Raw genomic sequence first — 24,247 nt, forward strand, 5'->3', positions numbered from 1 at the left:
GGAATCTCACAGAGTATAGACTTATTTTGAATGGGAATGTACTGTATGTTCACTAGATATTGTACTTTTTTCCACAAATTGTAATTTCCCCCCTGGGGATCAATAAATTATTATTATTACTTTAATATTTAAATTAGCAATTGTTTGTACGCACAGTATTGCATTTTTTTCTTCTTGAATAAGCCCAAACTTAAGTGTGGGCTCCAGCAACTGTCAGCACAGTCTCTTTTAGTTTACTACCTTTTGACACAGTTTTATTGTCTTGAGCACCTATCCACCAGGTGCGCATATCACAAAAAGCAGGCCATTTTTTTTAATTAAACACTTGTCCTGGCCATCACTTACACAAACCAGTTTGTGTAGAATTCAAAAAAACTGTTACAGCACTACAGTATGCATTACAGGATGTTTTAGTCTATTTAAGAAAAAAAAGCAGGTTTGTCATAAAATCTGTCAATAAAATTCTTGGTTTTCAGCAGCAAATGCCCGAACGCAAAGAAAGCAAAGGACATTTAACATAATAATGTAATTTGAATTGTAGAAAGACAATAACACTGTTTTGATAATACCTTCATCAAGAACTTTGACCCATCTACTCCCAGTGATCCTCTCCCCTGACACAGGCGCTCAGCACAGTTATGATAAACAGCTCAAATGGCACACCCACACAGACATAGAACCAAATGGTCATGTGTTCCAAGCTCAGATACGACTGATAGAGTATCAGAAAAACTATAATGCCAGCCAGCATCAGTAGGCTTGATGCAGCCTGGCAGGCCATGCTGAACCTGAGTGTTGCTGTGTCTTTGGCGTAAGCTGCTAGCAGCACGGCCATCAGGGCAAAGGCCACAAGCACCACAGGAATGTACAAACCCAGGATAACCGCTGTTGCAAGGATGTTAATTTTTATCTCAGATTCAGCTCCACTGACAGGTCTGCTGTAGTTGCAGGACAGTTCGCCATGTTGACGTGTTAGACAGAAGTGAAAGGGGCTGATGAGGGCTTCGCTGGAGAGGATGAACACACCAGCAAAGAGCACCAGACACGTTAACATCTGAATGAAGATGAGCAGGAGAAACACCGAAATCCAAAGGAAGAGCCCTGTGGATCTCTTCGCAGAGAGAACAGCCATAACTGAAGATGTCTTAGGCCTTATGTCCCCTGACCTGGGGATTTAATATTCATGTTGACAGAAATTAATTAATAACACTTCATCATTTGGAAAAACAATCATAAGAGTGCTCGTTAGTAGGCAAAAAGGTACACAAATTCAATATGTCTGCATGAACATAATTCAGTATCGTCTGAGTGATCTTCAAGAATCCGCTTTGGATGGGACGGTTCTCTACTTCTCAGCATAATAAACTTGTGCTACAGCAATATATGTGTCACATATTTAATATTTAACCCAACAGTGGGTCAGCTGATCAGCTTCTTCATCATGACCACATTGGACTGTAGTCAACACTGAAACCACTAGCTTTGAAGTATCAGTTTTAAAAGCTAGTAATTATTTTGAAACATGGTTTAGTGGTGATCATTTTGAAACGTATGGTAAACATTTTGAAACATGGATTAGTAGTGATCATTTTGAAAGGTATGGTAAACATTTTGAAACATGGATTAGTAGTGATCATTTTGAAAGGTATGGTAAACATTTTGAAACATGAGTCAGTGATGATTATTTTGAAACTAGTGGTGATCATTTTGAACGTCAAGAAGTGATCCATGGCTGGATATAAAGGTTGATTATGTAAAACGAGTAGGCTAGTTTAATTTTGAGTTGTTTACCTACGTTTGTTAAATCAATCTGGCTCGGGAAGTGTAGTGGCCTGGGGTTGGTGTAGGCTACGGCACGCGCATAGACCGGGAACGCGCATTTGCAGGAGTCTTCTCCACTGGTGCGCGCTTCGACAGACAGTTGGACGTGCGTCTTCTCCAAGTTGGGAGTGCGACATCCTCTGCAACGTTATTTACTTTTACTGAATCGCAACAAAGTTCAAACGGTAGGTTCTTATTACTTACTTCCCGTTATAACTGTTATAACTGATTTGACTTCTACATTTTGGATAGATGTTCTAAGTTTGTTCAGCACGACAGGGAGGCGGGGTCGTCTGTAAGGGTTTCTTTGTTCGTTTTGCTTTGACCAACAATTAATGACAATTAGCATACGGATATTGTTTGTGTTGATAATAATAATTACAATCGGAATATTTGTCATGCCATTCATAATTAAACAGTTTGAACGACATGCGGATATGTTTCTTCTAATAGGCAGCACAACTGGATCAAGGTGTGGTTATTATAGAACAATTAAAAAATGCAAACTAAGGCAAATCACAAATATAGTTTTCCTGACATAGGGGGCTGTTACGTGATCTTGGCAAACGTTTTCAGTGCACGTCTAAACGCGTCCAGATTTGGTTTCTAATGGAGTTAAGACCTGAGAGGTGACATGCCGTGCAAAACAGGCAAGAAAAGAGATAACAAATGGATCCCCTCGGGCACTCCAGAAACTTTTACTATATAGACACGCACAAATCTCAGACACTATATAGTACATGCTGTACCGGGGAGGGTAAAAGAGAACACAATGTACCTTAGAACACTCACTGGGATCTTTTCTGCTCAACGAGTTTAGTGCATCTTGACAAGTATAACAAGTTGCTATTCTACATTTTTTGTTGTTTTTGTAACCTTTATCAATTGCATATTCATGAATTTGGGAGAAAAGCTTCAACTTGTAATGCAATGCCTGCAACAGGAATGTTATGTAATATTGAGCTAAAGAAAAAGCTTGACATTACTTTTTTGTAATCACTTAAATACTAGAACTTGACATTTCATTATTTAAAGTATAATTGTATTCTCATTTGTCTCATTTCTTCAGGTTCATCATGGGAAACCAATTAAACAGGCGAGGAGCCCTAGGCAACAGTGCTGAAACTGATGAAACTGAACAGGAGCCTGCACAACCAGCAGAAGACTCTGAGATAACGTTGACTCAGGAGGTCATTCAGGCAGAGAACCTAGATGTGGTGATGGGGGAGCCAGTAACACTAATGGCATGTTTACCCACTGAAGAATGTGTCTCAGAGTGTCAAGTGATAGAGGCTCCTGCTGCATCAGACCCATTAACTGATGCTGAACCAGAGCCTGTGGCAAAGGAAACCCCAGCTCCAGTCCAACCCGAGCCTCTGGTCAGCAAACCATCACCTCCAGAATCCGATCCAAAACCTGTTGCTGAAGCTCAGCTCGCTCCAGAGTCAGTTCCCGAACCAGAGCCAGTTCCTGAACCAGAGCCAGTTCATGAACCAGAGCCAGTTCCTGAACCAGAACTAGTTCCCGATCCAGAGCCAGTTCCCGAACCAGAGCTAGTTCCCGAACCAGAGCCAGTTCCCGAACCAGAGCTAGTTCCTGAACCAGAGGCAGAAGTTGAGACAGACCCTGAACCCATCTCAGAGTCAGTACCAGCCCCAGCTGAGGCTCTGGAGGAGAAGACAGACCTGCTTAGCCAAGAGTCTCTCCCTGAGCCAGTGATTTCTTCACCCCCTTTGATCGACCTGGGTGTCCCTGATGTAACTCCCCAACCTATTGACATTCCAGTTTCCATCACCGCCCCAGTCAATGCAGACGAGCCCTCAGACATCCCGGTGACCAAGGAATACCAAGAGAGTGCTGAGGTTGAAGAGAGTGAGGACACATCAGAACCTCTGGAAAAGCTGACGGGGGTGCAGGCTGCAGGGAATTTGGAGCAGCTTGTGAGCGACATCAACGAGGAAAGTGTTTGTGGACTGCTGAAGAACTTAGAGCTGAAAGGAAATGACCTGGCCGCTGATATCATTCCCGCTGATGTCGAGATCCCTGATGCCATGAGCACTTCCACTGAGCTGATGTGAAACCATGGAAGAGGATTCATTAAATAAGTGAATGGATATTTTTCTGTGAAACCCTCTTTAGCCATTATATGAATTCTGAAAGAATCACAGATGCAATGTTTTTACTACTCACTTTAGTGGCCTTATACAGGCAAAAAGGTATTTCTCTTTCTAAATGAACCAAATGTGCCAAAATGTGTATTGGTGGGGCTTTAACAGCACAGGGGTTATTATCAGTGTACTTTGGTGTATTGCTGGACAATAGAGATCTTCCTCTATGCAAGTGCACCAAGAAAGAATTTAAATGAATTTCTTTGAGAGTAAAATAAAGCCATTGCTATATATAACAACACCTGACAAAAAAAAAGGTTGAAGGCAAGAATTGTCATGTTGATCGAGAACAAAGTGAAAAGCAAAACCTTTTTGAGGAGGATATGTGCATCAAGTGAATGCAAAACAATAGGCAAGGGACAGCAGCAATGCAACCAAAGATGGAGACAGTATATGCATACCGCTTTATAGCAGAATAGTGTCCAATAAACATTTATGCCTTAACATAATCATGTTTGGACTTTGTAATATTCTTTGTCTTTATTGTATATATTTTCATTACAATAATGGGATTTTTTTTTTAACTTTTAAACTAGGTAGTGGCTTGCTTGTGAAAATAAAAACATTATTCTACATGTGTTACGGTGATTGTCCCTGACTGTCCCTTTTTTTTTTACTACAAGATATTGTTATGTTGAAGATTTGGGGAATGGAAAATAGGTTAAGATCAAGATAAAAGCGAGTTGGTGTTATACTTAACATTCATCAGCTGTGAGGTCACAACATCTACAGTAGCTGTAGGCTCGTCCCGTCATTCTGAATGTGGAACAAGACTGAGCTTGCCAGTGCAGAGCATGGATCTGTTAAATGCATGTATTGGAACAATTGGAGCTTTCTCCAATTTTAGAGCATGTTTTGTAACACACCAGTACATGTATGGAACACAGTGTACATATGGAAATCAAATTCCAGCCAACACAGCATAGATTACGTAAGAGAGACAGTGCCTCCTCAGTCTTGTGGGAGAGAGGATGAGAGTGGAGAGACGAAGCCACATTCTTTCCAAAGGAAGGAGGTTTTCGGGGGCTCTGGGTCAAAAGTCCTTAGTGTGACTGTTTCAGTCCATGAGAATTCTGCTCCTCACATGCCTCTCCCACCGCACTCATCTTACCCTCACTGCATTGCTATCCCAACATCTTGACCAAGTAGTCAGTGGCTTGGTATGAGAAGCTGAAAAATTCAACTTAAAAAATAACTGACTTTGCCAATTTGACAGGAATACTAAGAATGACACTGTGATGTCATCAATTTAACTATTGATATACAATATTAAATGTATATCAGAAAATCATTGTGCATCACTTATGTATTCTACAGTTTCATCATACTAAGTCCCACTCCCAATAAACATTTATCTGGTCCAGCCACACCTAACCTTTACAGCCTACGCCTCAGGGCATGGCAACCGGGTAAGTCCCATGGTTTTGGCAACACACTGATGAGTCCCCGTGGAGAGGGAGAGGCACTCTTCAGACAGTGATCTCAGTCAAACTAGCCTTTAGTAGAGGATACAGTTAGTAGACTCACGGAGCTGCTTCTTGATTCAGATTAACAGCTGATTTGAACCATTTGTGATTCCTGTCATACCAGAGGCTTTCAGCTCAATAAACAAAAGTGCTGGACTTGAGTCTGCCCTCTCCTTGTTGATTTCCTGCCTCACTATGGACACTATGGCCAAAGCACAAAAACAAAGAAAACAGAACTTGGTATTTGCTTCTCTGACACTGTACAGTATGTCAAGGAAGTAACACACACCACACACACACACACACACACACACACACACACACACACACACACACACACACACACACACACACACACACACACATATATATTTCTTTTGTTTTGCTTAAGTAACTTGTTGAAAGATATTAAAAAAAAGCAATGCATGTATAGAGTAATGGCGCACTACACAACAGACTTTACAGTAACTTGGGTCAAATCACATTCAAAAAGATGTTCTGACATTGTGATTATTTATGAAAAAACAAAAACTATTATATGCTTCTTTAAAAAATTCAGATCCAATGGTATCCAAACTGGTACACAGCAAACCTGATCTGGCCCAAAGAACAATTATGACACAGCATTAGTATACGTGTTTGCCAACGTGTTTAGGGCTGGGTCTTTTTACTGCCACAACTCATCAACACATTGTGCTGTTGTAATCAAATCAGGCAGACCTACATGTGGCAACACAGTGGTGGTGATTCATCAATAGGTGGTGCTACAACGAAACAAGGATTTTAAAACTCCTCAAAGGTTATACATCTAATTCACTCTAAATCTGGCACAATTCATTTTTACAAAAAGTCCCATTGGTTTCTGATTTAGTCCCAAGTGACCCTTTGTTCTATGAACATGTATGTAGTAGTGTCTGCAGCTACATTTGTAATTACATTTTTTTATGAAAGTCTGTTTGCATTATTTCAAATACAAAAGCCTTTTTGACAGAGAAGAAGCTGACAGAAATTTAAGAATCTTCAATACCTGTTTTAATGTTTTAACATAACAAAAATAAACAATTAACAATATAAAGCACTGAAGAGCTGCAAAAACATTTTTTTAAACAGTGCAAACCATATACAAAGTACTAAAAGTCTTTATAAATACTGAGAGTACAATATATTATGAGTATATGAAGTAAACGATTTTTTTCCAATAAATACAGTCGGAGTCATAAATACAGTAGAGTCAGAGCTATTATTTACAGGGAGCCATTATTAATGGGCTGGCCCAGGATCTCAGGGCCAGGATTATGCAGAGCCTTTCTGAAGAAACAATCAGCAGTTCATCTGAGGGCAATTTCACATTTATAAAGAAAACTATCAAATGTCTTACTTAAGGAGATTTTCTCGTGTTGCCATTAGCCTCCTGTATTTTTTGGCCAGGTCAACATTGGTGCGTCCAGGTTGGAAGTCGTATGACCACAAGATGGTGTTCCAGGAGAAGCCGTAAGTCTTCACTCCGCACAGCAGGCAACGCACCTCCTCAGGGCTGAAGTCTTTCCTCTCCCTTCTCTATGATTAATAATAAGGAAGGCAGAAAAGGCAAAACTTCAAGTAAAAATAAGACAGTCTGTCAAATGGACAGGAGAGTGTGGATTATGGAACAAATCTCATGTGCATGGGTGCACACTTGACCTCATTCAGTACAATATCTGTGCCTCTTATGTGAACTGTTAATGCCTTCTTTGACACATGGGCTAGTTACTAAAGCTCTACTTAATAGAATAATAAAATCTAAAATAGATGTTTTTCCTGTTTAAAATCATCTGCTAAAGATGCCTGTGTGACTAATGTTTATAGAACATATTGGTGGTTATCCACATTTCAGCCCATTATTAACACATTAAGTTCCAAGATGGCGCCGCAGCTGGCAGCCTCGGTACAACGCTCTCTATCTTGCACACTACTTTGCACTATTACTTTTTGCACTTTACATCCCACTCCATGTGTACTTGTCTTGATATTATTTTTTATTTGTATATTATGTTAATATGTGCCTACATGTATATTGTTGTCTCTATTGTACAGTATGTTACTACTACATGTCTATTTGTTGAATGTATAGAGAGTCAACACCTACCGAAGTCAAATTCCTTGTGTATGTAAGTATACTTGGCCAATAAAACTGATTCTGATTGCACAAATTACTTGCAGCCATTCTTCAAAGCATATCACACTGTTTTAGCATACAGTTTTAAAATGATTTCCCACTCTCTATTAGTTTTAACTTATTTCAGTATCCTATGAAAATCAACTTGTTGAGACTTGACATCTGATGTTGTGTCATTTCTGTTTCAAGAAAAGCCTGTTGATTTTCATATTGCCCTGAAATCCCATGTATTGCCTACAATGATTTTTTCCAATTTGGTCAAATGCGGGCATATATTTAAATATCCTCTCTCCTTTGTGCCATGGATTAAGTTTCACTTTAAATAAATAAAAGTACTCAGTAGGCAATGATATAATCATAGTATCAGAGCCAAATAATTCTGGTTCTAAATGGGAACTGATTCTCACATCCCATCGCTACTTTTCACTGTACATTTCCTCATTATAGTCCTCAAATATGTTTTACACTTCAATGCAATACAGCATACAATTATAGCATTAAAAAAGCTGTTGGAAAACCCAGAAGGCCATATCAATTTCAATAAATGCATTTTTGACAAACAATATTCTTTTAAACTCTTACAGTGGAAGATTGATCTGTGCTAGTTCTCGGCTCATCATTAGGAGCGGGATTTCCACTATTATTCCCTTTTCTTCTCTCTGTATTTGAAACATAAATCAGTTTGCGTTTGTGTGTGAAAAAGACTGATAGGACGCCAGGTTCTCACAGTCTTTGAGAAACTCATTCTGTTACTCAACAACACATCAACTGGCCACAGACTTCAATACAGATAGAGTACGTCTCTCGTTTCTCTTGCCCTACTATTTATAAGAGCAATATTACATCAACATTTATGACTAATACAGCTACCATACAAACAATACAGAAAGGGAAGAATGACTGGGCAAGAAGAAAGGGGGAGAAAATTAAGAGAAGAGAAGGGCGTAAAAAACTGCTGAACTTGACAGAGAAATAATAAAAAGGTGGACTGTGCAGTGGAAGACAAAACTGTTCTAGGTGTGCACTCACACAAAGTGAGCATTGGTAAATGCATTTGGCTGAAAGGTATAAAGATACAATAAATCTCAGCACAGAAAGACTGCATTCCACAACAGTGCTTCTGCACCCATGTTGCAACACCACAGCACACACTTTTAGGCTACAGAAAATTTGACTAAAAGCATGGGAATTGGCAGAATTGGAAAGCAGAAGGTGAAAAATAGGATTGATGGCAAATACAGCCACAAAATATATACTTTTATTTTACAGTATAGTGAATGTAATGCAAAATCATGTTCAAGATGGAACAGACTAAAATGTCTCCCCCTTTAACACCATGTCACTGGCTTAATACAAAAGCATCAGTGCACACCCTTTCAATCACACACACACACACACACACACACACACACACACACACACACACACACACACACACACACACACACACACACACACACACACACACACACACACACATACACATACACACAAACACACAAACACACAAACACACACACACACACAGTGTGTTATACAGAGTGTGAAACAGCTTAATACAGCTGTGCGGCTCTGAACAAGCTCTAGCCTGCACTGTGAGAACACTGGCTGCAGTTCAACATTCCTTCTGCTCTTTGGTTTGTATACTGCCAAAAACACACTACAGAGGACAGCTCTCCCCACAGGCTCTCAATCATAACATTCACACACCCTTAAAAGTCATCTACTGTAAATACCCATATCTGACCTCACATATCTACCTTCAGGAAGACGAGACCTTTTCAGGGGAGTCAAGCCTGGACCTGAGAGGAGGAGTGATGAGATCAATGGTGTTTAATATGACAAAAATAGGACAAGGACAACAATAAATGCTATGTAGCTGTGATTATGTCACATACATACCGGTCCTGTTATGAGAGGTGAATATCTGCTTTTTAGCTCCACTGTGCCGTGGAGTCAAAGTGATGCCTATGATGGAAGAAGACACCCAAATTACACACCTAAAGAATATTGTACATGTATGATGGTTTAGTGCCCTACAACAAAATTGTGTTAATACATCACAGATTATTCATAATATTTTGTATAATTAATATGAATATGCAAAGTAACTAAAGCTATAAAAAATAGATAAGTAAAACGTACAATAGGCAAGTAGGAGAAAATGAAAATACTCAATTCAAAGTACCTTACAGTTGTATTGAAGTAGCCTATGGCATTGTTGTAAAATGTTTGTTTAAAGCACTTGAATAAGAAATTCATGTTGTTTAGTTTAAAACAGTCTAAAGGAAATTGCCAATTATAGTGTGATTAAAACTCACTATTTACATTATTTACAGTACTTGATTTACAGCTGATATGTGAAAAGGTACACAACCTTATTTGTTTAACAGTCATTTAGTTTTACTGCGAACCGTCACAGGAAGTGCTTTTATTTTGAAGTAGACTACACGGAAGTTGTCGGTTGTGTACCTTGTGTACTCTTATATACTGTCTATGCTCTTATGGTGCGTTCTTTTTGTCCACCGAAGTCGTTTTACGAGTTGTTTTCCGGAGTTACGACCCGGAAGTTGCAAAAAGAACGCCCCCGAGGTCGTATTTACTTTGCTCAATTTCTTGTTTGTAAAACTGCAACTGTAATAATTATTACCGTTCCGTCCGTTTGGTCGTCAAGCCATTCCACTACAGGCAGAGTTACTCTCCACGGCTGATAAACTGCAATGATTTACGTGTAAGCAAGCCTAAACATGTATTCCCGACATGTTTAAATCTGTCAGCGGCTCGGACACACTGCTGTCCGAGCTGACGTACCGTCACCTGTTGGGACACAGATGTTATGAAATAATACTCACGGCTTTTTTTCCTGTGAACAAATGCTTCGCGGTGTTGGGAAATTCTTAAAAAATGTTGCGTTAAAATGCGTAGTAACTCGCGTTACTGAGATTGTAACGGGTAATAATATAACCGAAATTTAATTAGTAATGCATTATATTACTGCGTTACAGCAAAAAGGAATACATTACTGTAATTGCGTTACTTTTGTAACGCGTTACTCCCAACACTGGTGTTAAAGAGCTAGATAGATCCATTTGCTGCATAGTTCTTACCATTGTGCTTCTTCCACTGGTGTTCTGGCAGGGAGGGCTTGCCTTTCCCTGCTCCTTTACGTATGGGAGTCAGGCAGACCTCTTTTACAGGGGAATAAAAATCAGACATTTTATAGCAGTAGTTCAAGACAATAACGTCTGTTTCAAACTGAGGATATTAAAGTAACAATTGGAGTAATGGACAAGGAAAGTAGCCAGGTTAGCTAATGCTAGCCTTACCAGGTTAATAGGGAACAGGGTAACAAAATGTAGAACTGAGCTCTCATAAAATGTCTAAAAACTGCCAAAACAAAAGTAGAACATGCACTTTTCACACACTCACACAATGAAATGTAACTTGTAGCGCCTTCACACTACACACACATTTAACATTTTATTATTATTTTATCATTGTGAGCATCCACAGGGAATTACTATGGGGTAAGCATATGGAAGATAGCAATGAGCTTCAACTGTGAGGAACACTTCTGTCCATTCCTATATTTAACGTGAATACAAAGTGCTTAATGTTGCACCACCATGTCAAGGTTAAGATCAAGGTAAACTTTATTATCCCAAAAATGTGTCCACGAGCAATGCATTTTTTTGACTGGAACTACTCCTTTTCGTAAGATGGATTTCCTGTGCAAATGCAAATGCTGAATTTTGCTTACCTCTCCAGTTCTCCCGGCTTCTCTGTGGCTCTGCAGCTGAAACTCTCTCAGGGTCTGGTTCTGTCTGCTCCACACTGTCGTCTTGGTACTCTCTCCTGAACAGAAGGTTGAAGTGACGAGTCCTGAACTGCTCTGTGGCCTCCTGGAGAACCTTGTGCATGTCACAGCTGTGGTGGCAAGAGCTTTGGAGAGACGCAAAAGTGCGACTTGTCACCTCCTCAAAAGGCAGCACACAACCTAAAGGAGAGAAAGAACAGGGATGCAAGGAATTCAGTGGTGAAAATCCAGTGTTGGCTTTACAATAATTTAACTGAATGATCCCTTAAAGTTTAGAAATATAAATACAATGGTGATTACTTGTGTAGCCTTATTACACAGTCCCAAGTGTCCAAAATAAGCTTGAACAAGAGTGCTTAAATAACATATTACACTAACAAAGAAAATACAGTATTGTAAAGGCTGACCCATACACTACACTTGCTTGAACTCTCAATAACCATTTGATAATACAAGATGGAAAGCATTTCACTGAGGGCCAGCATCTTGTTCTCCTACCTGCACACCGTATACTAGAGAGTGAGTGTTCCTCCACTGAGATGTTCCCCACCTCACTCATCTCATGGTGCTGTAACTCTTAACATAAAAATATATTACTTGAAAAAACATGCCTGAAACTACACATCTGGTGCAAACAAAAATTGAAGCAAAAACGTTCAAGTGGCACAAAGCTGTGACTCTTACCTTCCACATCAGTACATTTAATTTCTTTTGGTACACTGTGCCTCACTGGTGCTGGGGGCTTAAACAACTGACTAAACAAAAACAGAAGAAAAAGTAATGTTGAAAACTATGATTTCATTTGAGCTTATCTCATTAAGAAGTAATCAACACTGAGGAACTCTACTACCTGTCTGCTGTATGAGGCTCTCTGCCTCCCTCTACTGGCCGCAGATGGGAAGACTTTAGGGCTCCAGTACCCTTGCACATGGAACACCACACATCCCCTTCACTGGTTTTAGCCTTCCCTTCCTGCATACTTAAACTGGAGCTCATGTGCTTCAGTTCACGGTCACTCGTATTCTTGATCACGTTTCTGAAGGTTTGAATGTAGTTGTCACCCCCTGCTTCGACATGTTCAAGAGTACTGTTCTGTCTATATGCTGTGGGAATGGTTTTAATCCTCTCCTTCAGCTGCAGAGGCTGCAGTAAAGCTGGAGGCAGAGAGAGCTGGCCTAGCCCTTCGGTTAAAGTTAATGGTTCTGTGTCTTCCTGCTCATCCTTAGCCTCCTAAAAATGGACACAAGCACACATCATGAGTCAACACGCTACATGCCGACTACATTGTCGACATGTGTGGGAATGTATATCTGACCTTTGCTTGTCTCTTCTCTAGCAGTTCAATCCTGCGCAGCACCTCTCTGGCTGAGCTCCTGAAGCCGCCCATGTTTGTAAGGGGGGTCACATTTTCACCCTCCCCCTGTCTCGCTGTCAGTTCAGGCACTCCCAAGGACATGGCTTTACAGACAAGGAAAAACAAGTCATTATGAGAGCTCCATATTCTACATTCACCCCACGTATTATTCCAATCACTTATTCTATTTATTAATTATTAGATCTCACTTTCAGAAAACTTCTCAGAAAGGTATCAAGAAAGCTATTGAACTAACTCATTTAAATACTCTTCTAATTGTAGTTATGTGAAAGGAATGCAAAAAGTGAAGGAAATGCAACAACAAAAAAGGTTAGGGAAGAAAATGATTAACTCTGATCTTTATTGCCTCAAGATCACTGTGCTACACTGAGCCATGTAATGCTTTGCACTAACTGTCAGTCACTTTAATATGCAAGAGAAAGAAAACTTGTTTAAATTATTTAATGTTTCAAAAGTAAAATGCACACTTTCCCATTACACAAGTAAATATAGGGAGAAAGAAAGATATTTTTGTGGCAATGGTGCAAATGAAGCATCTGTATTACTTCCTGAGTAATAGTGCTAAATAACAATGTCACAGAGTGACTTTAAAACAACGATGATGACTTACTGGCCTGTTTGCAGGTCTGCAATATGAATGTAGCAGCCTTCCTAACCTCCTCACTTGTATCCTCTGTGAGTAGGGTTATGATAAGGGGCAGGCCTCCACACTGCACCAACTGGGACTGGTGCTCCTCTACAGACAGGAAGAAACAAAAGACCGCAGCAGTGGTTGAAATTCTCTGAAGTGGAAAGTGTGTAAAAATATAAAGTGGAAACACTATAACACTACCAGAAAAGTGTTGGCACAAACAGCACACTATTGTGCAGTCTTACCAGAGGATTCAGTGCAGTGGCCCAAGGTGAGTAAAACAGAGAGCCTGTCCTCAGGGTGCAGGTGTGGACTAGTCAGCAGGAAGAAGAGGTGGGAAACCACGCCATACTGAGCCAGACCTGAAGCCAGGGAAGCTACAAAGAATAGATTGTGAATGGAGAAGGAGACACTTTGGTTGTTTAAGTGAACTGTTAAGCTGTATATATATATATATATATATATATGTGTGTGTGTGTGTGTGTGTGTGTGTGTGTGTGTGTGAGAGTGATACGCACAGTTATCTGTGATGCAAGCTGACAGGGTCTTGGATATAGTGACGGAAAGCTGGCAAGACAACAAGCTTGTATCTGCCGCAGAAGCTAGACGAACCAGTGCAAGAGTGAGAGTATCCAGACCCCCCAAAGCAGAAAAACTCTCCTGAACACAGGCTGCAAAAACAAAGATGTGATAAACATTTAAGAATTACAGTTTTTGTTTCAATTTAGAAGTTTTACATAAACACAAGATATCACAGGTTTAGCTCAAGCCATTCTGCCCCTTTTACTTACAGTTGTTTGCAACTGTCATTGCTATGAAGGAACATATGGGTTGGAAAATCTCAGTGCATGGCAAAGCAATCTGCTGAAGCCAGACTTTTATCATGGGAAAGGCTGCTACACAAATACGCTGACCATCCTCTGGAAGAGAAAAGCAAAAACAGTTGTTGCTCTTACTTCAGATATAAACTTATGTGGTACTCTATGATTTGACTTGAAAGTAGTTGCCTGGATAGCATAACATCAATGTTTTACATACTAACTCCTCAGTACAAGGCACAAATACACAGACATTACCATTCTGAGGGTTGTTGACACATCCACAGAGAGCACTAGACACAGAGGCCCAAAGTTGGTAGGTTTGAGTAGCATTAGCTGCTCTCAAAGTAGCCTCTGTGGAGACAGGGGAAGTGGTCCTGCAAAAATGTATACTATTAAACTTATATGTATGCTTATATGAGTGTTTTTTAATACAATTTCAGGGATACTTTGTATAACTGATGTATGTTGTTTAGAATTGCAAGATACCTGAAAAGCTGCAGTAGAATATCCAAGCAGCCAGTGGTTTGGCCTAGAGTCTGTCCTGATTCTGCAATTGCATACAGATACATGAGGGCTATAAAAAGTACTGTAGATTTGGTTTAACGCGCATTACATGTCTTTCATGAGCTTAAAACTAAAACCAAAGCAAAGAAAATGTAGGTTGTGACAGAAAAACTTGCACATAAATGGGACAACCAATCCTGTAGCTTTAACTCAATTTATCCGTTGGGGAACTTGATCTTACTGTTGTTGGCTACCAACACAGACAGCAAATAGACAGACACTCTCTTCAGTGTTAGCGGGATGTCTTCTTTCATCAAAAAACCAGCAAGGTCTGCAAATGTCTCCTTTCTGCACAGAGAATTCTTGCAATACACTACCAGAAGAAAAGATAAATAGTATATTATCAAAAGTAAAATTGTCATTTACTCTCAAATGACTTTCACTTGAAAATACTACATTACACCGATACATAAACATGAATTGTGAAACATGTGATATTATGCACATATGGCAGTACACAGGCTTGTTGTATACTTAAAATTACACATATGCTGTATCTCAATTCAGGAGCACAGTCTCTGGTGTCCACATTTTTAAAACTGTATGTCAAGGACAGGGTGACAAAACTATCATGTCTGTCCTTTAAGAATCCCACAATCTACAGAAAAATGGAAAAGATTAAAATTAATATACTACAGTTTTTGCCAGTTACCTATTATTTGTTTTGGCGCCTACCTTTACCACCGATATTTACCACTTAGCTGTTTAAGGGCAACTTCCTGCCTGTAAACTTGCAAACCCTAACCCTTTACAAGATGACAAGGACCCCCAAAATGCATAGTGTTGATCCCTGTATGGTCGAGTTTTCTCATTTGGGGAAGAAATACTAGGCTTCAACTGCAAGAAAGGACACTACTTTTTGGACTGCATCCTTGCAAATGCGGCCCTGAATTGTGATTCAGCAACAATCACACACAGACACACACACACACACAAACACACGCACGCACCTACCATTGGCCTCTGCTAACGTGCCAAGCGTAAATAGTGCAGTCTCCTTTACATCTGAACGAACAATACTGGATTTGGAGAGGTTATACACAAATGCCACACCTCCCATTTCTCTCAGCAAGTCCACATTATCCTCTGAAATAATTAAAGTTTAAAGTGAAACAGACAGAAAAAAGATACGTCAGGGTGTAATGCTGAATACGTAAATGTATGCATCACTGACTTAATTTATTATTATGTATTCATCAGCAAACGTGTCCAACAACAAATCTGACTTATGGTGCTGTAGGTGTATGTAGGAGATGGTTAGAGACAAGGCCATGTTTTTGTCATTGATGTTTAGGGTTAGCACTATTACTGTACCTCTCTTTTCACAGATTGAGTGAATGGCGAGAAGAGCTTGTTTCTGCAAATCGGGACATTTCATCTGAAACTTCAGACACTCAAGCAGCAAACTAAGATCTGTCCTTGTGGCTGAAAGCAGAACGATGAAAAAGCAAGGCCATGTTAACCAGACAGACATAGCATACATCTGTAAATGTATAATGTTACATAAGCTAGCTACGCCCATAATATACAAATACAAAATGTGCACATCTGGAGTTGGCATCAACTTCACTTACTATTCACTTTACGGCTGCTGCTGTAAACCACTGTATTATCCATGTCACTCTTTTAATAGCTAGCTACCTCACTGGTTTAAAAACCATTAACAACGGTTAAATGTCACCAAAGTAATAGTATGGCTAACTTAATATTACAAGAATACCATCACTTATCCAACCACGTCTAGCATTTAGCTAGCATTATATGTTGTGCTATTTTCAGAACTCGCTAGCTAACGGTAGCGAACAAAAATGTAGCTAATGTCCAAACTTTTGCTTGAGGAGTATTAACGTTGATTTAGCTAATCCCCACTTCTCATTAAACAAAGGTTAGGGTAAGTTAAGGTGACAAGACAACATATTAACATTAGTCAATTATCAAAATGTTAGCTAAGCGTTTGCCGTTGGTGACAGAACGTCGGCACATAACGTTACCATAGTAACACACTGTTGACGCCTGCGACGGTTGTCCGTGTTGACGTCGACACGTGTTTCGAGCATAGACAGTATATAAGGTTTCGAGCTATGGTTTCGAGCGGAGTGATAGAGAAAGACAGACTGTTGGTTTCGAGCAGAGTGATAGAGAAAGTATGGCTCTGGTTTTGAGCATACTGTCTATGGTTTCGAGGTGCGATCTTGCGATCATAGACTGTATATTATTAGTCTATGTATGGGTGCGATTTAGCATCTACCTTGCGTTGAAGATAATATGGTATCTAAAACAAAACATACAATCACACTTGAAGTGAGACATAGTATTACCTATTGTAAATCTCTTTATTTTATTTGGTAAGTTCCATATCCATAGGCAAAATTTTCCAGATCAACACCATGCTTCAAACTATTCCAGGTTGAATTTGACATGTACTTTGAGTCTCTTAAGTTGGTATCCAATAAGAAAGCTATTTTAATATCTGATGTCTACTCAAATTTCTTTGTTTAAGTACTCCTGCTATCTATATTATTAATGATTTATGAAAGTCTGTCTCTTTTGTATCTTTTACTTCCCTCTGTTTAGTCTATTACTTTCTTTTTTACTTTCACTTTATATTATTTGTATATATTTTTGTATCTTACTTGTTTACGTATGACGATGACTGAATATCTGTAAACTATCCTTTGAAATAAAGTTAAAAAAAAAAAAAAAAAACTGCGAGAGGCAGCAATGTGCCGCAACTTGCTTGCATGTAGCTGACTGCCAAATAGCAGCAGAAGATGACATCGATTCTTTCGTAATTTTTCCAAGTTTGTACGTATTTAATCAATCAAGTAACGTTATTTATTCTGCGTACTTAACATATGTACCAAATCAATCTGTGTCCGTTTAGTTGATGTAACGGTTTTGGTATAACGCTTGTCGCTAATATGTTAGACGTGAGCCAAGCCAGCTAGCTAGCTAACTTTATGTTTTATGTTAACTAGCTAGCTAGCTATAGACTGTACAAAATATATGTTGACTTAACGTAATGTTACCTAGCTAGCTTGTACATATTAACGCCACAGAAATGACATAACAAGAGGTAACGTTAACGTCATGCTGCTCGGTATTGGCTTAACGTTAAAGTTATAACGTTAGCACCTTGAGTATGATGTACATGTTATGCCACATGACATCTAACATTAGCTTGCGTTAACGTTAGCTCCTTGATTGTAAAGTGTCGTGCCGGTGTTGTATCGAACTCTGTTTCCCTGTTGAGATCTGTTCCACACCCTACCTAAACCTGAACCAAACCCTAACTACGGAGGTGGGATTACGCTTTTTAACAGGAGGGAAACGGCATCAACATAACCTAGTTTATTTCCCTTTACCCTCTAGACATCGGGGTGAATACGTTGCACTACACCCTACCAACAGCGTTGCATTATTAGAGATGTCTGGACGTGTGTGCGCCAGCATCCTTCAAAGAGCTTCAAGCTACACTTCGACGCTTTCCTGTACTGCCCCATTACAGGTTTGTACACTGATTGACTCCTTACTTTATTATCAGATTTTTATATTCAGTTTTATTTAAAGTATATCATATGTTGTCCTCACTTTTTTTTTTTTTTCATTCAGTACACCCACTTCGTAGGATTTCCCTCATCTCAGCCTCGAGCAGCATACCAATGTCACTTCTCATCCTGGGGTAACGTTACCTCCAGATCAGGGTTGTACTTTACTGGTGAGGAGTCCGGAAGTTGGTCTCAAAGTGGGCGGAACCTCTCAACTCATCAGGACCTTGCCTTCCAGCTCAGCCGGGTCCAAATCAACAGTATTCTGCGATCTAATGAGCAGGTAATGAATGCCATAGGTGTTTGGGAAACTGGCAAAAAAAAACGCTGAGTAGGATTACAAGGGTTGTTTTTTATTCAAGTAAGATTTAAGTATTCAATATAGTACATTTGCAGTTATGAGTAACCCTGTCCATTGGTGTGTATGTGCATCTGTGTCTCAGACGGTGAGTGTGCCAGAGTTTGATGGCAGGGGACTCAGTGCTGTGAAAAAGTTTGAGAGCAACCAGTTGGCTGCTAACACACCTAATGAGGATCGTCGTAGTGCAGCCTCCTGCTTACAGGTATGCATTTTCTCCCTCTGTCTGTAATTCAGTCCATATCCCTTCTTGTAAAATTAAAGGATTTTTTGTTTCAGTCAAAGGGCATGCTCTTTGGAGTATTTGATGGCCATGGGGGCTGGGCATGTGCCCAGGCTGTCAGTGAGCGTCTGCTGTACTACACTGCAGTTGCAATGATGTCAAAGCAGATCCTGGAGGAGCTTGAGAAATGCATTGAGCATGGCAGAGCTGTTCCTCCCATCTTGCAGTGGTACAAACACCATACAGACTTTAACTATCGTGAATCTGCTTCCCTCTACATTGACCACCTGAGAGTCTTCTGGCAAGAATTACTGGACAGTGAGGAACATGGTGAAGGCATGAGGTAAATACAAAGACGTGTATTTCTGGCAAACTTAAATGGGGGTAATTCTTTGGGTTGTGTGTGTCAAATCCTGTTGTTTCTAAGAAATTAACCCCTTTGCCTGTTTTTATTTCCCTTCATTTGCCATCTTACTATTGTTGTGCATTAGCTAATATAACAATAACAAGAAACACTTGCTGTTTTATGTAATCATAATTACATAAATGTGCATTTTAACTTCAACTGGCGTTTTGGGATTTTTCCTGTTTTTCTTTAGGGTTAAACGCGTAAGATATGCATACCTGTCATGTATATTCTTTTATATAGTCTATATATTTTTACTATCAGGATTTTTGTTGAGAAAGTAAAGTGTGTGTGTGTTGCTGTCTGTTAGTGCCAAAAGTTGTTTGTCCATTTGATACACCATGTTAGTAAATATGAACAGTTAACGTAGCTTGTGGTCTCTTGATATTTGAATGATTCTAACACATATGTCCACATTTTATCTGTAGATGTATGTGTCTAGACATAATATTTGATCAGCACTTCTTTTTCCTGTATCTCTCTATGATTTCCTCCCCCTCCTTTTCTAGTCCTCTGGATGCTCTGGACTGTTCTTTTAAACGGCTCGACGCTGACATCTCCTTGGAGGCTCAAGTCCCCTTTTCCAATGATCTGATGAAAAGCACAGCCATCCAGGTACCAACACAGACCTTTCTCTGCTGCTTCTGTGAATTCAGTGTCACACAAAGTGTTGATACACATGCACCATCATCCCTCCAGGTTGCGTTTGCTGGTTCCACTGCCTGCGTCGCTCATGTTGGCACAGACAGGATCCACGTGGCGAATTCCGGTGACTGCCGAGCAGTATTGGGGGTGCTGGAGGAGGACGGTTCATGGAGCGCTTTGCCCCTTTCCCAAGACCACAACTCACAGAACCAGGCTGAGATGGAGCGGATCAAGGCCCAGCACCCGCCCTCAGAGAGTGACACAGTGGTCACAGATGACAGACTGCTCGGGGTGAGAGTTCTTCGTTGCATATCACTTAACTAGGGTTGGGTATCGTTTGGGTTTTTCCCGATACCGGTGCTAAAGCGATACTTTTAAAACGGTGCCAGTGCCTAAACGGTGCCTGAACCGATACTTAGGCCTGTCGCGATAGTCAATAAATCGAGTTATCGCATGATAAGAAAAAATGAGCTCGATAATTTTTCCGGCCGCGATAATTTCCGTTTGCATGCTTGTTTATTTTCCTCGTTTCTCCCTCTCTCTCTCTACCAAAGAGACTGGAGGACCACTCTCGGTTCCTTAGCGTAACGAGGAGTGAACCCTCTTGTCAGCGCATGGGTCTTTTGTGTGGGCGGTAGGCTACTCCAGGCGGAGAGAGCGAGAGAGTTGGAGCAGGGTTTCCTGCAGCACTTTGCAGTTAAGGCGCCGTCAAAAAGAAAGTATATGAGCGATATCACCCGTGTTACTTCGGCGTCCCGTTTTCTCCCTTTCATTCCAAACCACACAGCTGACAACCTGCAGGTGGAGACTGTGGAGGCGAGACTCGGACATACACGCCGCTGTGGACTCTTCAGTCTCGCAAGCGGTTTTCAGGAAAGTGGCTCCATGTGTCCGACAATGCACAGAACATTAACGGTACAAGCCTACAGCTGTCGCCGGACGCGAGGTGTGGAAAGTGTGTGTGTGTGTGTCTGTGTGTGTGTGTGTGTGTGTGTGTGTGTCTGTGTGTCGTCGCCGGCCTTACGAAGCTCCGACCTGCAGAGGAGTAGAAGCCGCACCTCGCGCGAAAATGAAGACTGAAAAACAGAACTATTTTGGTACATTTACTCGCACGCGTGGCAGCTAGCCATACATTTAGATTTTATTTTTTATTATATATTAGTTAAATGTAATATTTAGTGTTAAATAATTGTAAAATGTAGTACAGAGTCTCTAGTCTGAGAACTTACGTGTCACAAACGGCAATTCCACAACTGTAGCAGCCTACATAGCGTGAAAGACGACATACCAAAGGAGATCAAAGACATATTGTGGATATTTAAAATGTCTTCCAGTTCCAGTGTTAAATATTCTTTAGAAATAAAAGTGTATTGATCTTTGAAAAGGTGTACCTGTAGTAGTAGTAGTAGTAGTAGTAGTAGTAGTAGTAGTAGTAGTAGTAGTAGTAGTAGTAGTATTATTAGTATTAGGCCTATTATTTGGACATTATCATTATATTAGATGCAAATGGTCTCTCGATGACAATATTATCGTTTATCGCAATAATTTCTGGGACAATTTATCGTCCAGCAAAATTTGTTATCGTGACAGGCCTACCGATACTACTAAAAAAGTTTTCAAAAAAGAGAAGCACAAAACGACAGTCGGCAACATTAAAGAACGGCTTGTTTATTGCTAAGGCCATATGGTCAAAATTAAATGATAATAACTTATAACAATAACTTATTTCACCAGTAAATTGCTGTTAAATGACAAAAACAAACACCACATGGGAAAAGGGTATTTTACAATAACTTTGAATGCACCACAAGGCTTAGGCTACCAGTTTCAAGTAAACATACCATCTGTGTTGTTTTTCCAACAACGGCAGCTGCAGACTGTTAACGTCCTGGTGTTGGAATCCTCTACAGTGAAATACAGTCACATTTTACTTTAGCTGTCAGCATTTTAACCGTGTTTAATCCAGCTGCTAGCTAACGGTAGGCTAACGTTACCGGCTGTCAAGTGTAGTGTTAACTAGCGTCACGTGCAGCGATGCATCTGTTGCCTGTAACGTCTGTTTCGGCGCATCAGAGAGAAGCGCAGGCATTTCACTGGCACCGAAATTTGCATCTACCGGACCGTCGTTTTGCCATATTGGCAACCTTACCCAACCCTACGCTTAACAGGCACTGTTCAATGAGTTGATTGCTGGATTTAGAAGTCCCTGATCCTAAGATTTTATCGTGCTATCAAGGTTCTGATGCCCCTCCGTGCGTTTGGTGACGTAAGATTCAAATGGAGCCATGAGTTGCAGCAGAGCATTTTAGCCAGCCTGGAACCTGGAGTCGACCTGGACTCTCTCAACCTGTACCAGTACACTCCACCTAACTACCTAACTCCACCCTATCTGGATGTGGCACCCGACATAACCTGTCACAAGCTGAGACCTCAGGACCGCTTCCTGATCCTCGGCACTGACGGGCTGTGGGATGAACTAGGGAACGAGGAGGCTGTACAACTCGTCGGAGAGCACCTGAGTGGGATTCACCTACAGGTTTGTGTGAGGAGCTGATTCACAGCACACAACGTTCACCTTAAACCTCGCAATTTTCTTTCTTTCATTTATTGTATCGTAAACTTATCCTGTACAAGTGTTTTCTAACTGTTCTTTCTTTTTCCTAGGCTCCCGTTTCTCCATCTGAGAGGCAGATGAAATTGGGTCAGATGCATGAACTCTTGCTGAAACGCCAGGCCCGTGCCTCCCCTGCTTTAGACACCAACGCTGCTACACACCTCATCAGACATGCTCTGGGCACTGGGGAGTATGGAGAACTGTGCCAGGAGAGGCTGGCCTCTTTGCTCACTTTGCCAGAGGACCTAGCTAGGATGTACAGGGACGATATCACAGTAACTGTGGTGTATCTGAACTCTGACCTGGCCAGACACAGCTAACAGAAGTTTTTTTTTGTTTTGTTTATATATATATATATGTGTGTGTGTGTGTGTGTATGTTCCAGGCTGTCATTTTCTGGATATTTTGGGACACAAAGGATGATCATTACAACCTGTTGCATACATGGGTTTAAAAATATTTTTGAATGAACGGGCAGTTTTCAGTGTTGTATTATGCAGTGCAGGTACAAGTAAAGAACCACTGTCCCACAGACTTTGTGGAGAATATATATACATACATACATACATACATACATACATACATACATACATACATACATACATACATACATACATACATACATACATACATACATACATACATACATACATGAATGAATGAATGAATGAATGAATGAATGAATGAATGAATGAATGAATGAATGATGGCAGTAATCACAACGCTACAGAATAATGCAGACACTCCTTTTGTTCGCTGTGTAAATGTTTGTTTCTATTTCTCTTGCACAGTTTGCTCTAGACCAGTGCGTGCAATGGGCCAGTACTGCGTCCCGGCAATTCTGATTTTTTGTCCACATGTACCCTTACCTTTAATTGTTATTAATAGGCTGATGTCATTAATATCACATATATACGGCCTATGGCTGATATTTGTACCATAATAGGCTATACGTCATGATATATTGGGAGAAACCAAGCAATTCTATGTAAAATAAGACATTCAGCAACCCCATATAGGCTGAATGGAATGATCCCTTTTTCATAACCACATTTTCAGACACTGCGTCAATTCGAGTGTAAGATTGGCAGTCGAATCGGGCTCCTTAGATCGAATTGTTGAATAGTCAACTTATACGGGGCCACCCCTACAAGATATATGCAGAAAATATAAATATATTCAAGATATATACGAATGTCATGGAACTGCTGAATTAGGGTACTGGCACTTTTTTTTTGACCAATTCAGGCACTGCTCTAGACCATCCATCTGTGAAGTTATTTTTCTGATTACTTGGCTGTTTACCTACGTGTAAGCTGTGAAGTATAGTTTTAATGTGTAAATGTACTGTCTTCAGTGTGGTTGTTAGAAGTATATAAGTTGACACTCCACTCAAAGGTGCAGAGGCTTCATATTAAACAATTGTTAAATTATTTTGTTGTGTTGCTTGTGTTTTAAATCAAAGAGATGTGGATTAAAAAGTGATATTAAAAACAGAGGACAACTTACATTTTGCAAAATGTAGAGGGTTTTGATATCCAAACCTGTGTGGGAAACCGTTTTCAAAATGCAGTGATGAGTGTCACAATAGCCAATCTGATCCTCAAGTGTTATGTAAACGCTGCTACTGTCGGA

The 24,247-nt window shown here is 40.2% G+C and overlaps 3 protein-coding genes across 5 annotated transcripts; 2 read left to right on the forward strand and 1 right to left on the reverse strand.

Moving 5' to 3' along the window:
- Positions 1-1,879: 1,879 nt before the first annotated feature.
- Positions 1,880-4,438, forward strand: LOC120564578 (proteoglycan 4-like). Its single transcript, XM_039809706.1, has 2 exons — positions 1,880-2,006; positions 2,891-4,438. Exon 2 carries the CDS (start codon positions 2,898-2,900, stop codon positions 3,897-3,899), a length of 1,002 nt encoding a protein of 333 aa, XP_039665640.1. The 5' UTR covers positions 1,880-2,006; positions 2,891-2,897; the 3' UTR covers positions 3,900-4,438.
- Positions 4,439-5,363: 925 nt separating this feature from the next.
- Positions 5,364-16,781, reverse strand: terb1 (telomere repeat binding bouquet formation protein 1). Of its 3 annotated transcripts, XM_039809703.1 has the most exons (22): positions 16,393-16,781; positions 16,133-16,243; positions 15,773-15,904; positions 15,000-15,131; positions 14,741-14,801; positions 14,510-14,628; positions 14,225-14,353; positions 13,952-14,104; positions 13,679-13,810; positions 13,413-13,538; positions 12,743-12,885; positions 12,278-12,657; positions 12,112-12,182; positions 11,926-12,003; positions 11,371-11,607; positions 10,718-10,798; positions 9,513-9,578; positions 9,371-9,412; positions 8,193-8,269; positions 6,834-7,012; positions 5,577-5,657; positions 5,364-5,485 (listed from the first exon to the last, which is right to left on the reverse strand). In XM_039809703.1, the coding sequence occupies exons 1-21, from the start codon at positions 16,433-16,435 to the stop codon at positions 5,591-5,593; spliced, it is 2,559 nt and encodes an 852-aa protein (XP_039665637.1). In that variant the 5' UTR covers positions 16,436-16,781; the 3' UTR covers positions 5,364-5,485; positions 5,577-5,590. The 3 variants fall into 3 exon arrangements, with proteins under 3 accessions (XP_039665637.1, XP_039665638.1, XP_039665639.1); XM_039809704.1 differs by lacking the exons at positions 5,364-5,485; positions 5,577-5,657 and having other exon boundaries at positions 6,465-7,012; XM_039809705.1 differs by lacking the exons at positions 5,364-5,485; positions 5,577-5,657; positions 8,193-8,269 and having other exon boundaries at positions 6,857-7,012.
- A 751-nt stretch (positions 16,782-17,532) lies between these two features.
- Positions 17,533-24,045, forward strand: pdp2 (putative pyruvate dehydrogenase phosphatase isoenzyme 2). Its single transcript, XM_039809876.1, has 9 exons — positions 17,533-17,623; positions 18,191-18,326; positions 18,431-18,649; positions 18,810-18,929; positions 19,004-19,290; positions 19,863-19,968; positions 20,053-20,289; positions 22,235-22,534; positions 22,663-24,045. Exons 2-9 carry the CDS (start codon positions 18,246-18,248, stop codon positions 22,930-22,932), a joined length of 1,620 nt encoding a protein of 539 aa, XP_039665810.1. The 5' UTR covers positions 17,533-17,623; positions 18,191-18,245; the 3' UTR covers positions 22,933-24,045.
- The last annotated feature ends 202 nt before the right edge of the window (positions 24,046-24,247 follow it).

This window comes from Perca fluviatilis, chromosome 8 (assembly GCF_010015445.1).
Source record: "Perca fluviatilis chromosome 8, GENO_Pfluv_1.0, whole genome shotgun sequence".
Classification (NCBI taxonomy): Eukaryota; Metazoa; Chordata; class Actinopteri; order Perciformes; family Percidae; genus Perca; species Perca fluviatilis.